Below are 20,861 nucleotides of genomic sequence, written 5' to 3'. Positions count from 1 at the left end.
AAGATTATCTGAATATATTAACAGGATAAAATTTATAACTACAAAAAAAAACATAGCTAGCCTCTTTAAACAGCTCTAATCTTTGCTAATACATTTGATATTCGTTCTTTTTTTTTACCTTTACTTATTTGATTAGCTTATTATTTTTACACCAACTCACTTTTAACCTCTTCCTGTTTGGTCTTTCTTCTAGCATATAATAAAAAAATGTAAAAATCAATGTTGAGGTTGAATTAAAAATGCTGCCATGTTTTACACAGACTGAAATTCTTACACTGATGAGAGACAAAATGCTAAAAATAGCACCTTTAACCAGAGTACGACACAGAATACTTTCTTGAATGTCATGTTAACATGTAAGGATGACAAACTGTTTGAAATGGATGGAATCTGATGTAAGACGAGTGCAACTTTGTACAACAACAAACCCTCCCTCCCCTCTCCTCCTCCCCCTCCTCCTCCTCTCTGTCCTGGTACCTTGGCAGCAATGGATGCAGCGGTGATGTGGGAGGAGGAGCTGTCCTCAGTGGACGCCACGCCGCTGTCCTTCTTCTCCTCGTCCTCCTCCTCACATTGCACGCCCTTGTCCTCTGTCTGGCGACGTGGCGAACTGTTAGGCGGCGGTGAGAGGGGCGGAGGTGGCGACGGCAGGTCCTCCAGCTCGTCTGCCGCCTCCTTTACCTTGACCACTGCGTCCCGAAGGAGGTCGATGGCGTGCGGCAACGCTGGCAGGATGAACTGGAAGCACTCCTGACAGGATTAAAAAAAAAAAAAAAAAAGGAGAACATCAGAGACAAAAACATACGGAATCCAGAGGACAGATGTTTTATAGTCAACAGCCACAAGTAAATTAAATAACCAACAGATAAATGTATTACCCTTAAATAAGATCATAGAATATCAAGTCCCAATTTAATAGTGCCACATTTACAACTATAAGGTGTCTCTAGTATAAACAGAGCAACAAATACAGTACAATTTTAGGTACTTTTCTTGAGAATTTCCCTTTTATTTACCTGACATCTTTAGTTATTTTTCAGATTACAGTTTTTCTTCTCATTTTTGTCCCATGAAAACAGACAATGTCCAAATGCGCTGCTTATTAATGTCTGTAAGTGTTCGCATAGAGGTCAAGAAAATTCCCCTACTTCTTAAGGTAAGTAGAATCTTAAAAACCACTCTTGGGTTAGCAGTGAAATAAGTTAGAAAACTCAAAACAGGCCTGTTTTCTCTTAAAACAAATACTTTCTTACAGGTGAGCACTGCTATAATATTTGACTTCAGAGAATTCAATGTATTGCTGTAGATTAAACTATACAACAGTAAATAAAATATGTTAAAATCAGCTTAGTTTCATATATCTGCAAGTTTGTAATACAAAATGTATATTAATTCAGTGGCAAATGTAACTAAAAACATCACAGGTTTATACAGTTTGTTTGTCACCTTCTTAAAATAATTGCCTAAGTCGTTGTCGTCTTCTTTTTTTTTTTAACCTAAATGATCAAATGCTTAATTTCTTGATAAGTTTTTTGCATTTTCTGAAAAAATGACTGAGGCAGTTATTTTAAGAAGGTGGCGATTTATACTTTTAAGGTTTGTGTAGGGAATGTGTTAATAAATATACTGTTTAAAAAAAAAAAAAAAAAAAAAAGCATCTGAAAAAACTGTTGCATTGTGCTGTTTCCAATAAAGGCAATTATTTAATGTAAAAAAGCCAGAACTTGTACTTTCCTGGGTCTCAGGAGGATATGAGAAGAGAAAATTCACACAAAAAAAAAAAAAAAAAAAAAAAAAAATTACTCATCATTTTTCTTTTGACAAAAAATGAAAACGGGTCCCACAGATCCAAACACCATACAAGGGTTAAGTGAGAAAGGAAGAGACAGGTGGATGTTTCCTCCTGAGCAGATCACAGCGCCTCCTTCTGGCCACTTCCATACCAGCCTGTACTTAGTACTTTGTCGTTGCAGCTCTGTTTCCCCTCTCGTTGTGTGTCTCTGTGTGTCAGTGTGCCTGTGGGCTCCTCTGCTATGCTAAATGCTCAATTCTCCTCACTCCCAAGACAAGAGCTAATCTGTGAAATTATTTATCTTCCTGTGTATTTTAAGCTTTGAAAAGATACATTATTAATCGCTCCTCGCTTAACAGTATCTATGCCAGCTGCAAACGGCTTTCGGAGCAACCTTTCCACTCCACGTCCCGTTTTGATGCTGGCAATTTTTAAAGCCTGGATTAAAAATGACAATGTTAACCTTGATTTGACTAAATTTAAATCCCATGGCTCTACAGTTTGGAACACACACACATATACACACACACACACACATACACCAAGATGCATGCATGACAGGAATAGCAGCTTCCAGTGCTGTGCATAAAAAATACAAAAAGGAGAGTAAAAGTCATCCTCAGAAGAAGAGATGAAAGATAATACATGGGTCGACCACAAACCCACCAGACCTGCTGTGTAGCCGCGAGGTAACCTTTCCACCCCTTACCCCCACCTTCCCTCACACAGATCCACATCCCAAACCCCTCACCACACACACTACACACTAGACTGTTTATGCCTTTTTTTGCTGGTGTGTTTGAAGCCCACATCTGAGCATTTTTGGAAGATGTGGAAAGGAAAAAAGGGAAGGTTGGGCTCAAGTAGGGAGGGACCGGGGTTGAAGAATGAGTGAGGATGGTGTCAAGAGCCTAGAGACATTCCTCTTTTCCCAATTTTTGTGCTTTCATTGCGTGCCGGGGAAATTTTTAGGTACGTCAGGAGTGTGTTTTTTTTTTTTTTTGTTCTTATTCTGTGTTTGTACTGGAGGAGAGTAACTGTCAAGAACACTAAAGAGCAGAATCCCTGGATATACTGCCAGCGGATGAGAAGCACAAGTGAGTGAGAGAGAGGGATGGAGGAAGAGGGGAAGGTTGGGGTTGTTCCGAAGGGTGGTGGTGATGGGAGAGCTGCATGGAAGGACAAGAGGGGCTGATAGATGGAGGAAGATGGCAGAGACACTAAAAGTGAGAGAGGCGGGGAGGATGAGATCTCGAGAGATTAAGAGAGATGGAAATTCAGTGAGAGAAAGACTAAGAGGGAAACAGAGAAAAAAAAAATGAGGGAGAAATAAAGATAAGCTGAGAGACATAATAAGGCAGTGCAAGCATGAAAACACAAAATAAGAAGGGCGACAATTTACATTTTCTGCATTTATCTGCAGTGGTGAAATGATATTGAGTTATACTGAGGGATATTGAGAACACCACAATGTAAAAACGCTCCATTACAAGTAAAGGTTCTGCACTGACAACGTTACTAAAGCGAAGTATTTAAGTATTATCAGTGAAATAGACTTAAAAATAAATAATGTACTGTTTTCCTAAAAGACAATGCATAAACTCATACAATAATAATCCTTGTCATTCATTACTTCTGACCCTGATCTGAGAAAAATGGGTCTATTTGTGACTATGTATTTTCCAGTTAATTCAACACGGGTTTTAAAGATATTTTTTAACATAAGGAGAATTTTCCTTCAATTTATCAAACATTCAAAATCACCACATTTGGAGATACATGATAAAGCTGCAAAGAATGGAAAGTACATACTTGAGTCTAAGTATTTAATTACATTCCACTACAATAGTGTTTTTCAACCTTGGGGTCGGGACCCCACGTGGGGTCGCCTGAAATTTCTAGTAATTGATTTAAAAAAAAAAAAAAAAAACTAATAAAAATATATGGTGAGTTGAGAGACAATCCCAGTCCGTAAAAGACATGACAAACTGTTAGGTTAGGTTAGGTTAGGTTAGGTAAGGTAAGGTAAGGTAAGGTAAGGTAAGGTAAGGTAAGGTAAGGTTAGGTAAGGTAAGGTAAGGTAAGGTTAGGTTAGGTTAGGTTAGGTTAGTTTATTTCAGACACAGACATAATACAAAACATATGGAACAATAATAATAATAATAATAATAATAATAATAATAATAATAATAATAATAATAATAAACAATACACAAATAAAAAATCAAACAATAGAAAAATAATAATAATAATGATAAAGAATACACAAAAAATCCAATAATAGAAAAAAAAAAAGAACTGTTGTGCCTGAAAGGGAGTAGGAAGAAGCCACTGCTTATCCAGTCCTACCCCCTAATTCCAGTCCTCAGACTGTTAGTGCTAAATCACTTGATATACAACATAAGATTGTGATTATCTATAAACACACCCCTACCAACCTGTACTCCCATACAGTCACATACACATCTACATACACACATACAGTCACATACACACTGTGAAGCTGAAACTGAAGCACTGTGGTACTGTTTATCTTTCAAATGTTCATTGTGGTCGGTGTCAGATGCTGCAGCTCTTTCATAATTCATAGTTTGAGTTCTTGTTTGTTCAGTATTAATTGTCAGCCTTGTAAATCCAAGCTGGACTGACTGTACATATCCTGACCAAGGAAAATAAAATTCTCAGTTCGTGCAGTAATCTACACCTGGCTTTTCTGCCTCCGTCCATAATAATATACATTATATAGACTAAATGTCGTCTAAAATTAACATTTATTTGCAACATAGTATAGCATTCTATTACATGGTCAAAAACAAATTAATTTTAGCAAAAAATGTCTCTATTTTGAATGTTTGGAGTTGCCAGAATTTTGTGATGTTAAAATGGGGTCATGAGCCAAAAAGGTTGGGAACCACTGGTTTAACCCATAAAGACCCAAACAGCTACCAGCAACCAAAAGCATCTACTGATCTAAACTGTTTAATACCTGTTGATCCACTAATCCTATCAATACATGTAAATAATTGGTGTAAAATGCAGTTAGTCATCTTTTCATGGTCATCAGATATGACCCATTTGGACGTTCAGAGGCTCCGTAGTTACCATGGAAACACTGCCATCTTTTACAACGTTGATTCACCAGTAAAACCCATGGAGTTGGATCAATGACAGCGGATGGAGACACTTGGTTTATGTTCAATTAATGGTAGATTTTGTTGAAAAGGTCACTTTTTCCTCCGTTTTCTCTGTTTCTGATATACTAATCCCAAGGGCGCCGCTACCGATTGTGGGCCCCATGGAAGCGTAATTGTTGTGGACCCTACAGAAATTGACCATCTTCTCAATCTGTCGGACCGTTTTTTTTTTTTTTTTTTTACAATACTGCAAAAAATGAAAACGAAACTTAACATTCATAGCTTTCAACGTTCGCCTCTCAATTTCTACACCTCTCTTGCACAGCAGGCCAAATTTTCACAACTTCTAATTCAACTGGGCCCCCTTCATTGCTCTGTGGGCCCCCCACAACCACTGGGCCCCATGAATTTGTCATGCCCCCCCCCCCCCCCCCCCCCCCCCCATCAGCGCCCCAGAAAAACCCTTAACTTAATTTTGACCTATTCCGAACATCTATACAATCAGTGAATTAACCCTTTCATGCACAAATTATGAGAACCTTAATCAAAATTTTTTCCTGAGTGTTTTTATTCCTCTTTAGGCATGAAAAAAAAAATGCAATTGAAAATTTTCTTCTGAAAAATAAATCAATAAATCAATAAATAAATCAAATAAAAATAATTTAAAAATTGAAAAAATACATTAAAAAAATAATAATGAAAAACAAACAAAAAAATCTTATGAACCTATTTTTCATGAAGTTGCAAAAATGTCTACTCAGCTGGACACCACACTTTTAATTTCTGACACACAGAAACATGTATTTACTGATAAACTGTGTGAAAAGTATGGGGAGGGCTTGTGATTCTGGGGGTTTATGCTCAGGAGAGATCTACATAATGTTACCAATTCATGTCAGAAAAGATATGTAGTGTCTTAAAACTTTAATAAAGATATGTGTAAAAAAAAAAAAAAAAAAAAAAATGAAAAGAACAACAAGACCCATGAATATACAAGAGAACAGCTCTAGAATAGCTGTCCACTGTAGTGACCAGTATGCATGAAAGGGTTAAATATAAAGAATGATTTTCACTGAAAAAATGCAAAATACAGAGGATAATATTATAATAAATGGTGATAAATTGCTTAAGAAAGATTAAATAGAGAAAAAAAATTAATGTGGGAACTGACACAAAAGTAGCACTGGGTCTTTATGAGTTAAGTTGGAAATGTGTTAAATCAGTGTCTAAACATCAATATGCTGCACACAAATAAAATATCATAGATAAAAGGAGGGTAAATGTCCACCATTGACAGGTAATGCTGCAAAAAGTGCAAGATGAATACGAATGCAATTCAATATACAAATATCCACAGCGCTGCTAATGTCAAAGACTCTGCTAAAGCATCTTCTGAGGTGATCAGAGCTTCCAAATGTCACTACAGTGCATGGAATTGTCAACACAGAAGGTATAAGCAAATACAATCCCTGCAGGTGAGGGCATCATCGGTAAAGGTACAATCCTTAATGATTCAAGCCCATACATAGAAACCTATGTATAGCAAGGCCATTGTTACAGCAAAGTCATCATGCAGGTAAAATTAGCAATGGCACAAGAAGATAGATCATTACTGCAAATAGGAATGTCAGGATAAAAATGTTAGCACCATGTGGTTGCAACCTTACTGGCAAAAGTCCAATTTTTATGCCCCTGGATAGAAATGCAAGAGAAAGAGAAGACGTACCACAGGTACAATTGATTGTGACATGATTGTGTAACTCAATCAATGAGTTGGCGAATCATGATTGTGGGTGGAAGTGTTATCACAGTCACTCCGAAAAGCACAAATGGGATGATTTGACTGTACAAAACAGTGTGACCAGAAGAAACAGTCTCTGTGAGGTGGAAAATGTCACTGCATACACAAGTAACATCTGACAGAGAAACGTTAATGACAATTACTGTCCATGTATTGTTTGCTAGAAAGTAAAATGGGCTGATTTTTTTGGGGTCTAAAGCAGTAATATTCCATTGAAGATAACATTTACTTTTGCTTATGTTTTAAATTAAGGTTTTTAATGCACAGTACAGACACTTTCCTACAAATATTTCCCAACATAGGCCAAGAGTTTAATAAAAAAAAAAAAAAAAAAAAAAAAAAAAAAAAGTGGCAACAGCGCTGTGATGGCAAGGTGAGGGAGCGGGGGCAATGGCATCAGCACTGATGGCATCATATTTAGATAAATTGTACTTTTTTTTTTTTTTTTTTTAATTTTTTATTATGGAATAGCAGTTTATATTACAGAGAATAACATGTGTAATATCAAAAGCAGTTTTGGACCCACTGTCATGCACACATTTTATACATTTCAGTAACTTTATTGTTTATTTATTGACAAAATAAATAAAATCAGGGAGAAGAGATTAGATGAGGTTAAAAACAATAATAAAATGCAAAAATAGGACCAATGGCCCTGTAGCTTACCGGCCAAATTAAAAGCTTTAGGAAATGTATCCAGATGCCATTTATTATCATCCAGTTATGTGTATTTATTCTATTACAGAAATAGCCCATGTTTTGGTCATATTCCAATCAGATCTGTAAAAAATTCAATTTCCAACTTGATATCATTGATACTGATTTATTGGATCAATCCACTTCCTATCTGTTATAATGGGGAAATTTTTCAGAGTTGCACCAAATCCAGAATCAGATCCGGATTGAAATAATTTCAATACCTTGTGTTGACATCATCATAAAGAAGCTGTATACCAAGTTTGAAGTCAATCAGAACTGGAGTTTGGGAGAAAAAGATGATTGAAATGTTTTCCCCTTAAGAGCCCATGTTAAATTTTCCGGAAATTCCCGGATCCAGAAGAAGATCCTGATCAGCATGTGGACATTATGTTTTGGTCATCTCCCCATCAGGGCTGGACTGTAGAAATTTACACTGGATATCATTTATATTTACTGAGTTATTGCAACGATCCACTTCCTATCTCTTATAATGGGGAAATTTTTCAAAGCCGCACCAAATCCAGAATCGGATCCGGATCCAAATAATTTCACTAACTTTTGTTGACATCCTCATAAAGAAGCTGTATACCAAGTTTGAAGTCAATCAGAATTGTAGTTTGGGAGAAGAAGATGATTGAAAGTTTTGTAACGGACGGCAGACAACAACGCTGGACGCCACATGACGACAATAGCTTACGGCCTGTCAACCGGTAAGCTAAAAACTATGAGAATAAGGTAAAGTCAAAGTTACAGTTCAGGCTTCCATAAAATCTGGTGTAAAGGCTGAATATACTTGACCCATTTGGTCCAGAGTTTAATTTAAAAAAAAAAACAGTTTTCTTAAGACAAAGAGAAAAAGTAATCCTTTGCATTAAATAAATGTCATTCACTATATCTCAGGAAACAACCATCGTCTGGTGATAAATTGTACTTTTAATCTAATTTTGTTATTTTCATTTATTTATTTACTTATTTATTTTTATTACCCCCCATTTTCCTCCTTTTTTCCACTTTCTCCTTTTCCTTTCTCTTCTTCTTGTTTAGTTTCAGTTACCCAATCATTATCTTTGGTCTTATCTCTGATCTTTTTTTTTTTTTGTTTGTTTGTTTTTGAGAAGCCCGCATCACAACATTCACACCACATACACATCTTACACACTCTACCTCACACAAAATATTTACACAACCAAGACAGGACATTGATTCATACTACTTGGTCAGTCAGACATTTTGTTTCTTTTGTACATTACATGCCATATATCTTAACACCCCCCCCCTTTCTTCCCCACATTATGATGACTTAATGTAAATGTAAATATTGTATATTATTGCAGATAAGTTTCCTTGTCACTTGGTGTCACTTCAATAAAGGTTATGTGGGAAAGATCTGTTGTGTAGGACTAGGTGTTGTTATCCCAATAGATATCTACTTGCTAAAATAAATTTTTTTTGATACATATGGCGTTTTTGTTCAGATTCAGATTCAGACTAGGGCTGCACGATTTTGGCAAAAAATAAAATCCCAATTTTTTCCCCTAAAAACTCGATTTTCAATTTTTGGGTAAAACTACAAAAGACAACAGAAGTCAGCATGTTGTTTTTGTGAGCAGCCCACAATGCAAGCCACTGCTCCGACCTCAAATCTGTGATGGTATCACGTGATGAACCCACAGAAGTTTTTTTTTTTCTTCATAAAATCTATATTGAATGAAGTACAGTGTACAAACAATGTATACAACAAGAAAATAACATGTGTTTGCCAGGGGGAATACACTACAATAAAATGTCATCAGAGCAAATACTGATGGTTTTTTATAGCCTTTTTGTTTCCAGATTTATCTAACAGCTTTTAATGAAGTTCAGCATCTTTTAAAAAATAAATAATATTTGGTTTTGTGTTCCAGAACGTACATTTGTGAATGAAAAATTTAGCAAGTAAGATGAAATCGATTTGACGATTTCCTGTTTTTAAAAATCATCCTTATTAAAAAATCCGATTTCGATTTAAAATCGATTAATCGTGCAGCCCTAATTCAGACTACTTTATTAATTCCTGAAAGGCAACTCAGTTCACAGTTACCCTGCCTTGTCGAACGTCCAAACAATTAGGGACAAACAAACAAATGCAAAACATTCACAGCAGCATATGACAGCCACATACACATTCACCTCACCTCAGCAACTTCATTTATTTACAAAAACCTTATATTTGCCTTTTTTTATTTACCTTCTTTTAGTCAAAGTCATGACTTTGTTAGAGGTAGGTTTCATCAAAAATTTTCTGAGGCTAAAACCACATCCCAACTTTCATCGCATCTTGGTATAATGCAGAAAAAAACAAAACAACGATGTGCATTGAACATTCCAGGCACAAAGAACAAGAGTGTTAATCATTTATACGAAGCGTAAATGAGGCCAAAGAGATGAAATGAGCAGCTAAAAAGATACGTAGTCCACAATGTGACATTAGGGGTTTCGACCGGCTGGGTCATTTGGACTTTCCCGTTATTTTTATGACAGGACATCATCGTAATAAAAGCCTGTGATGGGCTGCTTGTGCCGTTAACTTTAACTGGGGGCTGATGAGGGAGACACTAATATGGCAGCAGATGGGAGAGAGGTGGCGTAATTGATTAAAAGAAATACTAAAATCGATCAGGAGAAGTGCATGCGTAACGAGACAGAGACAGATGTGCAGGTCAGCACAGCAGAGAGGGAGACAGATGGAGGGGGAGAGAGAGACAGCAGCGAGTGGACACACACACACACACACACACACACACACACACACACAAGCCTATGTACAGGTTTACATGAACATACAATACATCACATACACACATGTAAACACACATCTGTACCTAAAACACACACTGGAGCACACACATCGTCATTTAATCATTGAAACGCACTTACAATGTCAGACATTTAAATCCATATGTATACTTTTCACAAGCTGCTCACGCAAACACACACAGATACTGAATACACCTGACTAACATATGGATGTTTACATAACAGCGGATGACCTTTCCAAAGCATGTTACTGGAAAAAACACTAATTCAGTCAATAGAAACAGGTCATATGTTCCCATAGTTTAGTGTCCAAGAGCAGGTCAAGGGTTTCTAAGTATCCATCAATGTTTCGTTTGTACACAAAAGAGGTTGTAAATTATATACAGTTGCAGAAAAAATTATCAGACCACCCTTGTTTTCTTCAATTTCTTGTTCATTTTAATGCCTGGTACAACTAAAGGTACATTTGTTTAGACCAATACAATGATAACAACAAAAATAGCTCATAAGAGTTTAATTTCAGAGCTGATATCTAGCCATTTTCCATGTTTTCTTGATAATAACCAAAATCACTTCAGTTCTTACATCAATATCTATGGCATTGTACTGATAAAAACAGTGCTTTTAGACATTCCATATTTTCTTTTCTCTGTTTTAGTCACATGATACACACAGGAGTCAGTACTTGATTGCATAACCATTGTTTTTGATGATTTTTAATGGTCGAATATTTTTTTCCACAACTGTAGAAGAACAATTATAGTAACTTTTTTTTTTGCAAACAGAGTTTAAGAAGACCCTTTTAAGGTCATTACACATTAAATTTAACATCTTTTACGCATACATACTGGCAGGAAAATGCAAAGTTGCAAAGAGCATCAATCTCTTTGCATCTAACATGAACATTATTACTTCAAGAAGTCAATTTTATTTATTTACTTATTTATCTATTTTGGGAGGAACCTACATGTTACCTGAACGTGCACTGATAAACTGATCATCCTGCACAGTTTGCATTAGTATTTGTCACATCTTGGTTTTATTTTGTAGTCTTCTAGTATGACTAATTACAGTTTTTCCTAAAAATATATTTGAAAGCAACATTTTTAATTAATTAAGTTAATGCAACACAAATAATATTAATTTCATCTTCCAGAATCAGTGCAATTCTTTCTTTTTTCTTTCTTGTTTGTATTATGGTAAGGCTTGGCAATAAAACATATTCCAAAATCAATTTTAAGATCTCTTACAGTTATATTTAGACATTTTCCAGACCTATAATTCAGATTATTGATTTTTAGCTGTTTTAAAACTTATTAGGGACCAACAGAATTCCTGTTTAATGGGAAAAATACACAGACGCCATCTCTTGATGATGCCCGTGTTATGTACCAGCCCTGAAACCAATTATTTTTGTACATTTAACATCTAAAAGTACATACTTTGCACATATATAATAAATACTGTTATAGATGACAGTAGTTAAAAAAAAAATGCATACCAACCACTTTGTAACCAAGTCATGCTCAATAAAGGAACAAAGAAAAACAACTATTTACAGCAGCAGTTTTTGGATAAATTGTCACGGATACATCAAAAGTATCTGCTCCATAGTATGTACCATCCTACCTGGGAGCCTTTCTTGCTTCCTGGTAAGTTAATGATGAGCGTCTTCCCTCGGATACCGCACACTGGTCTGTGACACACAAATACAGAGAAAGGTTTGAATAAATGAATAGCAAGAGAATGCATGTTTTTGACAGACAGGCTGTGCATATTTTGGTTGTGTTACGTGACAGAATATGTGTCTGACCTGGAAAGCATGCCTAGCGGTGTGACGTTTAAGGATCCCATCAGCATTGCCAGAGACATCCCTGGAGCCTCGCGCTCTATCACTTCCTTAGTGGCCTGGAGAGAGGACACCCAAAGGTGAGGTTTAGACCATTAGTGTCATCAGAGTTTAACTAGGCATGTGTCCAGTGTCCACCTTAAGGATCTTTATTCCTCCAACTCAGTTCATTTGGAAAGGGGAGAGCAATAATCCTGCTGGAACTTGTGTTGTTTGTCCTCAAAGAAAACCAGACTGCATTATTCACTGCCAGTGAGAGTGTAGTCAAAGTCAAACTGGAGGATAGTTTATATAAAGATATGACTGCTGACTGGCAAATACCATGTACAGACAAAACAAAAACAACACAGATTTCACTCTGACGTTGGAAAACGGCTAATAGGTGTGACTCCATTTCAATGTAAGTAGTTTGATTCTCAACAAACCAAACACACAATGGAAACTAGAAAAGCACTCAGAGACCTCCACCAAGGCACATCAGCCCCCCCCCCCCCCCAAATCACCATCAAAATTTAATCATTTGTTCCTTGTGCCAGTATCAACATTTCCTGACAATTTCATTATCCCTTTCATGCATGTATTATGAGAACCTTAGCTGAGTTTTGTTTTGTTTTGTTTTTTTAGTGTTTTATTCCTCCTTAGGCATGAAAAAAACAATACAATTGAGTTGTTTTTTTTTTCATGGATTTACAAAAATGTCCCTGCTACACCATGCATTATATTCTTGAAGCAAAGAAACAAGTATTTAAAACCCAATATCAGAAAATGATATGAAAACAATGAAATAAAAACATGTTTAATGCTGCTAATCTGATGTTTTCTCACATTTTAACATATTCTAATACTAGTTATTACTCATTTCATGGAAATAATATGCAAAAAAAAACTGTTTAACCCCCCCCCCCCCCCCAAAAAAAAAAAAAAAGAACTGTTAATTACAGTCTAACAACTAACAATTGATTTACACTCAAACATGTTACTGCAGATCAGGTTTATCAAGAACAGCAAAGTTACAGTAATGGTATAAATTGCAGTGTTAGGGATGATGCATAAGCATCCACAGTGTTGGCTGACATGAAACTAAAACAACAAAAGATAAAAATACAATATACATATAAAATAAAGTATACAAGAGAACAGCTGTAGAATAACTGTCCACTGGAGTAACCATTATGCATGAAAGGGTTCAAATCCGTCCATAACTTTTTGAGTTATTTTGCTAACAGACAGACAAACAAACAAAAAGTCTGCCCCCCCCATCCCCCCCAATCACCACCAAAATTTAATAATTTGTTCTTTGTGCCAGTATCAACATTTCCTGAAAATTTCATTAAAATCTGTCCATAACTTTTTGAGTTATCTTGCTAACAGACAAACAAACAGACAGACAAACAGACAAACCAAGATGAAAACATAACCTCCTTGGCCGAGGTAAAAAAAAAAAAAAAAAAAAAAATCTTAGAGAAAAGAACTCTGATGTGCATTAAAATTGAAGGGTTTCTCTGGAGGGAAAATAAGTAAAAGAAGAATTAAACCATTACATATTGTAGTGAAAGAAAGAAATTTACAGAAAAAACATACAATAGCTATGATGTCCTCTCTTTTTGGGCTGAGATAAGAATGGCATAATAAAGAAGTGGAACTAAAATAAAGCCAAAACCATCTCCTTCCTGAAATAACAGTCATTAAAAGTTATGACACTTTAATGAAAGACAGGGAAAAAAAAAAAAAAAGGAAATAAAATCTTTATCGTGCATAAAAAATGAGAAAAAAGTAACACTTGAGACATAAAAAGATTTATATAATCACAGATTAAATTCGCATAAGGAATACTGTGTTGATAAAGCTCGAGTGATTTACAAAGTCTGGAAATGACACATCAAAATTCACAGCGATCATGAACAACAACAACAAAAAAAAAGTTAAAAATGTTACCTGCTGAAAAAAAAAGGAAATTTGTTAAAATGTAATGCTGTGAACACTGGAAAAGACATCCAGGAAATACTAATAACATTCCCACAGTTCCCTCCTGAATGCATGTCTGGACTCAAAACATCATGACTGCCCTTCAGATATTGATTTACAATCCTTCTTGCACAATCTCAACGGTCAGAAGACTAAAAAAATCCTTATCTGACCTCTCTCCTCCCATTCTACATCTCCCATTAGCAATCAAGATTTGATCCAGTCTTTAAAACCAATACAGCAATACAGTATGTCTTTCTCTGTCAGTTTGTGCGATTAAGCTTTCAGTTTAATATTGAATACAACATTGGATTTAAAAGAAAGACCCGGATTCAGCCTCAAAAAATAGATGTTTGCTATTGGTAAGATCTTAAATAATGGTCATAAATACAAAGTTCTTGATTATTTTGAGTAGAATCTCAAGGTAAATTAAGAAAAAAATATATCAGTTGTGTATGACACTTTTGATAAGAGGCCCAGTCTCGACAGTAGTTCAAACTGGTGTGGTCTTGTGGTGTTTCCATGCACCATTAGAACACAAAAACTGCAAGAAAATAGAAGAAAAGCTCAGGAAAAACATTGTCGCTCATTTCCTGTGAACTTTAAAGTGTGGACACCATGGATTGACAATAACATTAAAGGCAGCAGACAGAGGCTTTAGTCAATCATGAACTTTAACAGCAACAAAATTTACAAACTTACAGTAAAAAACATTAAAAGTGTTGGTTTAGGTTTTTCAAGTATTGTTATATGAAGTATTTATTTAGATTATAATTTATATATATATATATATATATATATATATATATATATATATATATATATATATATATATATATATATATATATATATATATATATATATATGTATATAGTATTGTCTTTGCCAAAACATCATAACGTGTCTCCCAAAATGATAATAAGCTCGACTGTTTTTATAGTGTGTGTTTGTGTTCATATTGTATTAAGAAGATGGTAATTTTTTTATATTCTTTGCTTATATTATCGTTTATATTGTCTTTTCTGTTGGCTGTAAATGTATTTCTTTCTTGAAAAGCCCAACCAGGGACCAGAGTTGCGACTTACCAAAATGTTATATACTCTCTGTACTAAACATCAGTTGTTCTGTAGTTGTCCCTGATAAATAGATAGATAAATAAATAAATAAATACATACATACATACATACATACATACATACATACATAAATAAATAAATGTATCCACACTGACAATGATTTACTGTATATGACTCGACTTATACTAGATACCTATATGACCTACATTCATTGTTTCAGGTACAGAATCATCACATAAATCAACAATATTTATGTGTGAATGTGGGTGTAACATCATCATTTTAAAATTTTTTGTTTCCCTGTCTACATAGGTGCATATAAACTGGATCTCCACATTAAAACATCTACATTTTAGCACCACTTGTGGACAAAAGGCCCAAACATGCAATTAAATGTTAGTTTTGCAAACTATTCATATTAATATAGACAGGATAACAGATAAACGGATAAAGATCTCTCAGCTCACATTTCACTGTGAAACTTTTATGCGAAGTTGAAGGATATTTTAGAGGAAAAACTAAGGTATGGTATACTACAAAGGTAATCTGGAGAAACAGAGTTAATGTGGTAGGGATTAACAATGATCATACTGTAACTCTTCATTCACGATCTGGATAGTTACCTATGACTTAATAACAAGCAACCTCACTTGACCTATGACCTCTGTTTTCCTCTCTCTTTGGTCAGTTGTAGCAAAGATCTTTGTTTCAAGTCAGCCTGGAAAGGACGTAAGTGAGCAAAAACCATCGAAGTTCAACATGCTGACAGTATATTGCCATTAAAAAAAAAAAAGGTTGATTTATTAAGATGTTCAACAACAGCATGGATTAGAGATAACTTTCTAAATTGGATCAGACTAATGTAAGAGAAATATTAAGACTGGTCTAAAACTACTTTCATAAACACAAACAATGATTAAGATATCTGAACTTGTGACTTGAGGTGAATTTAAAGCTATTTTAAAGAAGCGTAAAATCAGTGAGCTTGGTCAATGTAACTGTTTTTAAACTTGCACAAATGATTGCTTTGTAACTATCGATTGTAAGTTTTTTTGTATTATGTGTTGATTAGACCTTGTCTTGTCCAAAACTGTGTGTTCTGCTCCTTTTCATAGTCAGGTCACTCTTGGAAAAGAGATTTGCAATCTAATGAGGCTTTTTACCTGGTTAAATAAAGAATATATATATATATATATATATATATATATATATATATATATATATATATATATGTAAGCTCTTAACAGACAGACTTCAGATCTATCTGCTGCATTAAAGGGTACATGTAGTGAATTTTCATCGGTAGCTTTTTCAAAAGATCTTGTATAATGGTAGCAGTTCTGTCGAGTAACTTTTGTCATAGCCTGTTGTCAAGTACGCATGAGTACTAAGTCACTGCTCCATCAGTCACACATGGTCAGTGACATGTTGCCTCCTTCATGGGTTGTTCCAGTTTTGGCAGTGACACAGAGTCGTTGATTTGTCCGATTACCTGGGCTGTGATGGACTGGTTACTGACCCCATGCAGCAGACACCAGTCTAATGCTGCGTTTCCTCTACATGGTACCAGCTCAACTCGACTCGGCTTTTTTGCGTTTCCATTACGAAAAAGAACCTGGAATCTGGTACCTGATACTAGTTTTTTGGTATCACCTCCGCCAAGGTTCCAGGACTGGGGAACAGATACTAAAATGTGACGTGTAAACACTGCAGACCACTGATTGGTCAGAGAGTTGTCTCTGTGACCCTCCATTTTCAAAAAAACAGATGTGGAAGTTGGCAGTAAACATAGCGGTAGGTTAATCCACATGATGACAGCCTGTAAAACTACACCATGGTCGATCGAGGAGATTCAGTCTTTGGTGGCTGACATAAAAATTTTGCATGAGCTTGACGATACAACACGCAACAAGCAAGTTTATCAGCAACTCTCTAAGCAGACAACTCAGAAGTAAAGCACCACATCACTATGACATCCAGATAGTCTAAATTTGGTAGTATCCTGTAATGGAAGCGGTCACCAGGAATAGTACCTGGTACCAGAGTCGAGTTTAGCCGAGTCGAGTCGAGCTGGTTCCATGTAGTGGAAATGCGGCATTAGATGACACATTATTAGCCAGTGCTGGGTCACATCTCTAGGACAATGGTGGAGTGCAACGCTTACAGCTGCACAAACAGCAAGCACAGAAATCCCTGAAATCCACTCAATCTCACTCACTGACTGCTGCTTGTTTACTTGCACTTGATCACCCGGAATCAACGACAGCTCGTAACTTACTTCTGGCAATGGCTGCCTCCCATAAATTCTACTCTCACATGTGATTAATCTAATAAAAAGGTCCATTGTGGTACATTTATGGCGTTTTTGGTTTTTTTTTTCCTGAATTTGTGCCTCTTTTGCTTTTAAGTAATACACAAAGCACAATTAAATTCATAAGCATGACCAGTACAGGTACACTTTAAGCGTTTTTGTTTTTATCTTTAGTGGGTTTAACTTGCTTCATAATCTTAGCACAACAACTTGGCAGTGAATATCACTTCTGATACCTCCTCGGTCCGACTCAGGATAGTCTTGATGGTTTTTCCTCCTGGTGACACTCATTAGTAAATGCTCCTGACTGTTACTGTGGAAACCTTGCTCTTAGTTATAAGTTAGCCTGGGGGTAGGGTGAATATCTTAACCCTTGTTTTTGCATCTAGCGCAATAAACTCTATGAATCTAGGAACAAAATTAATGCTGATCTAATTTTTCTTGCTATTTCTCATATTTTACACTTTAGAGGCCTTAAATTATTTGGATGGTCAGGTGTTATTAAGCAAGGACACAAGCAGTTTCCAGATACAGTGGGTATGGTTGACACATCTGGCATCTCTTTTCAAAGACATTCAACATATGCATTTGTTTATGCAGGAGTGTATATACTGTACATATGTGAAGATTGTGGTAGATGCAGATAGATAGATAGCAGAGAGCTCTCTTCTCCAGCTGTGTGTGTTGGGTGCCCTTGAGTTGAGTGACACTTCAAACGCACCATTAGTGAGGCAGAGGGGAGGGAAAGGACTTCAAAGCAGAGGAGCCACCGATGAACATCGTGGGCATGGACTCAGGAGAGAGGGAAGGAAGAGATAAAGAGAAGGGAGAAGAGTACGGGGAGGGGTGAGATAGATAGAAACAAGGGGGAAAAGACGGAGAACGAAGGAAGGGTGAGGCTGGATTTATACCTCCTCAAATCATATAAAGTCACTGATTGGAGGAGGAGGGAGATGGGTTTGCGGGTTTCAACAGTTCATTGTGATATGCTTTGAAATTAAGCGTGGACTTGATTTAAGGCTGGGTATGGGTAGTATTTTCTCCACTCTGTGTGTATCTGTTAATGTAGGTGGCGCAGTGCTGTATACAATTGCTCACATAGAAATAAATAAAGTTTTATGGAAGTCAACGAACAGGAAGAATGGCTATGTCTTAATGCACACAATATAAGAGAGTCAATGTATCACTAAGGCAGGAGAAGGACTAAGGCGGTGACAAAAAACATATTGCAGGCAACACCGCAAGTATGATGTGAGTCTACTCATTTCCAAATGTGTAGTTTACCTGCCTCAATTATACTAAGTTAAACTACAAAAAAAAAAAGTACTTTTTACAAGGAATGCACCGATAACAACTACTTACATTTGAGTACCAAGTACCGATATGAGTACTTAATAATACCATTACAGTTCTTAGTTACATTTGAAAATGTGCTTTATTGTCGTTGTCATTAGTCTGACTGGAACAAAGTGCTGCTACTGACATTTAACGTGTTGGAATGAGCGTTTCTCAATCCATCCACCAGGGGGCGCCACTCTTAATTAACCATACTGGACAAATACCACAAAGAAAAGTAAAGTTTTTTAAGAAGAAGAAAGTCAGTAATAATAAGCATGGTGACAACAGAGGAGGTAATACTAATGTGGATACTAATGTTGATATTGATGAGGGTAGTTGTCATAAATATGTCAGTAGTTTTTCTCTAACTCACACAGTCGCTCTTTGAACAGATACTCTACCTCCACAGTTCCCGGTGTTATTCTCCGTCTGGGTACGCATCCGCGAGCACCTGGAAAACGGATGGAATGTACGCAGAGGACGGACAGAACGCTCCGTCCGTATCCATCTGCGTCTTTAACGTTACTTGCAGTCAGCGTTACTTTTGTCACCGTCATTTATTTTGAAAAATCTCCACACTGCTGACATTACTCCTACGCCGCGTACCTGTTGCACTTAATTGTGAAAGTCCCGCTGCTGTAAGTGGTATCAGTGTAGTTGTATCTGAGTACTTTTACGAGTACGAGTACAAGTACATACACTGAGTATCAGACCCGATACCTGATACTGGTATCGGTATCGGTGCATCTCTACTTCTTATATAGTATTTACATCTGTTCAATGTCGCTGGATCCAAATATCAAGATGCACACACTGGGATTTTAAATCCCATAATTGTAGAGGCTGACAGTGTGATTGCACTTCAATTAATAGTGCAACTACAGACAAAATGTAATCAGAATACTCTCCCTTGGTCCAGTATATTCTTAAAATACAAATCCATAGTGTTATTTTCTTAAATGCGGCATCACGTCTCATAAATACTTCTGTTACAGTACTTATGGTAAGATACATGTCCCGATTAAATGTATAGACTGGAAAAAAGCTTTCTTGTTGGGAAAAAAACAACAAAAGAAAATGCCAATTGAACATTGGAGCAGACATGTTCTATACATCCTCCAAGCTTCCTGCTCTATAGACTAATTACCAAAAAATCAATGTACTTGCTTGAGGTAAGCAACTCATCAAGTATGCATCTCATGTTTGGCGAATAACAGTAAGGGAGCCACTTCAGACCCTTTATTGTACAGTTTTCTTGGTGCAGCATCAACATCTAGGTAAAACAACAAAACAACGTCACCAAATAATATGAGTATTTTCTATTTATGGGAAAATATGATAAATCAAGGCTAAAATTGAAGTTTGAGAAGGTAATTATATGTAAAAACAAACAAACAAACAAACAAAAAAACAGCATTTTATATTTCATTATCCATTATTTTGCTCAGAAAATCCACAACCTTGGCGTTTACTCCAAAAATAACCATACAGTTTTCTTTTTTCTCTGTTCTTCAATTTCTATTTAGTAACTAATCTGAGTTTAATCATGTAAAATTTTAGCTTACATTAATTCCACTTTTATTCTTATCTTGCTGACAGAGAAAAAGCATTTTACTTCACATCATACGCGTATAGTGTGTGTGTGTGTGTGTGTGTGTGTGTGTGTGTGTGTGTGTGTGTGTGCGTGCGTGTGTGTGTATGTGTGCGCGTGTGTGTGACTAATAACATTAGAATCTGAAATCAGGCAGAAACTATACACAGATGCACAACAGCAGCATACACAGAATTGATTTTGCAAAGCTTTTATATGCTTTTTCAATCACTGCTCCAGCCTGTCACATCTATTTGACATCAACACATACAGTATGTTGCACATATTAAGAAATAATGACCTCAGGATAAAGCAAAGAAAAATCTAATAAAGATGGGAATAAGGGATGAAAACACGCATGGTGCAAATAGAGTACAATACTGTAAACTATTCTGAAACACATTTATTAAAGGGTAGTTTGTGGAAACCAATGAGAACATAAATAAAGATTTCAGTAATATTTGCATGTGCAGTAGTTGATTACTTCACAGCCTTTTGATAGTTTCCA

General features: G+C 36.0%; 1 protein-coding gene across 10 annotated transcripts in view; it reads right to left on the bottom strand.

Annotated features, from left to right (window-relative positions):
* Nucleotides 1–20,861, bottom strand: part of gphnb (gephyrin b) — a 185,951-nt gene that overhangs the window by 83,824 nt on the left and 81,266 nt on the right. For all 10 annotated transcript variants that reach the window (XM_030128394.1, XM_030128405.1, XM_030128395.1 and 7 more), the window contains exons 5-7: nt 12,036–12,130; nt 11,852–11,918; nt 478–750 (exon numbers count right to left, since the gene is read on the bottom strand). In XM_030128394.1, coding sequence (XP_029984254.1) covers nt 478–750; nt 11,852–11,918; nt 12,036–12,130 — 435 coding nt within the window. The remainder of the gene's footprint in view (nt 1–477; nt 751–11,851; nt 11,919–12,035; nt 12,131–20,861) is intronic.

The sequence above is a fragment of the Sphaeramia orbicularis genome, chromosome 24 (assembly GCF_902148855.1).
Source record: "Sphaeramia orbicularis chromosome 24, fSphaOr1.1, whole genome shotgun sequence".
NCBI classification, from domain to species: domain Eukaryota; kingdom Metazoa; phylum Chordata; class Actinopteri; order Kurtiformes; family Apogonidae; genus Sphaeramia; species Sphaeramia orbicularis.
The sequence above is the reverse complement of the archived record's forward strand: the minus strand, read 5'-3'. Positions and strand labels throughout refer to the sequence as shown.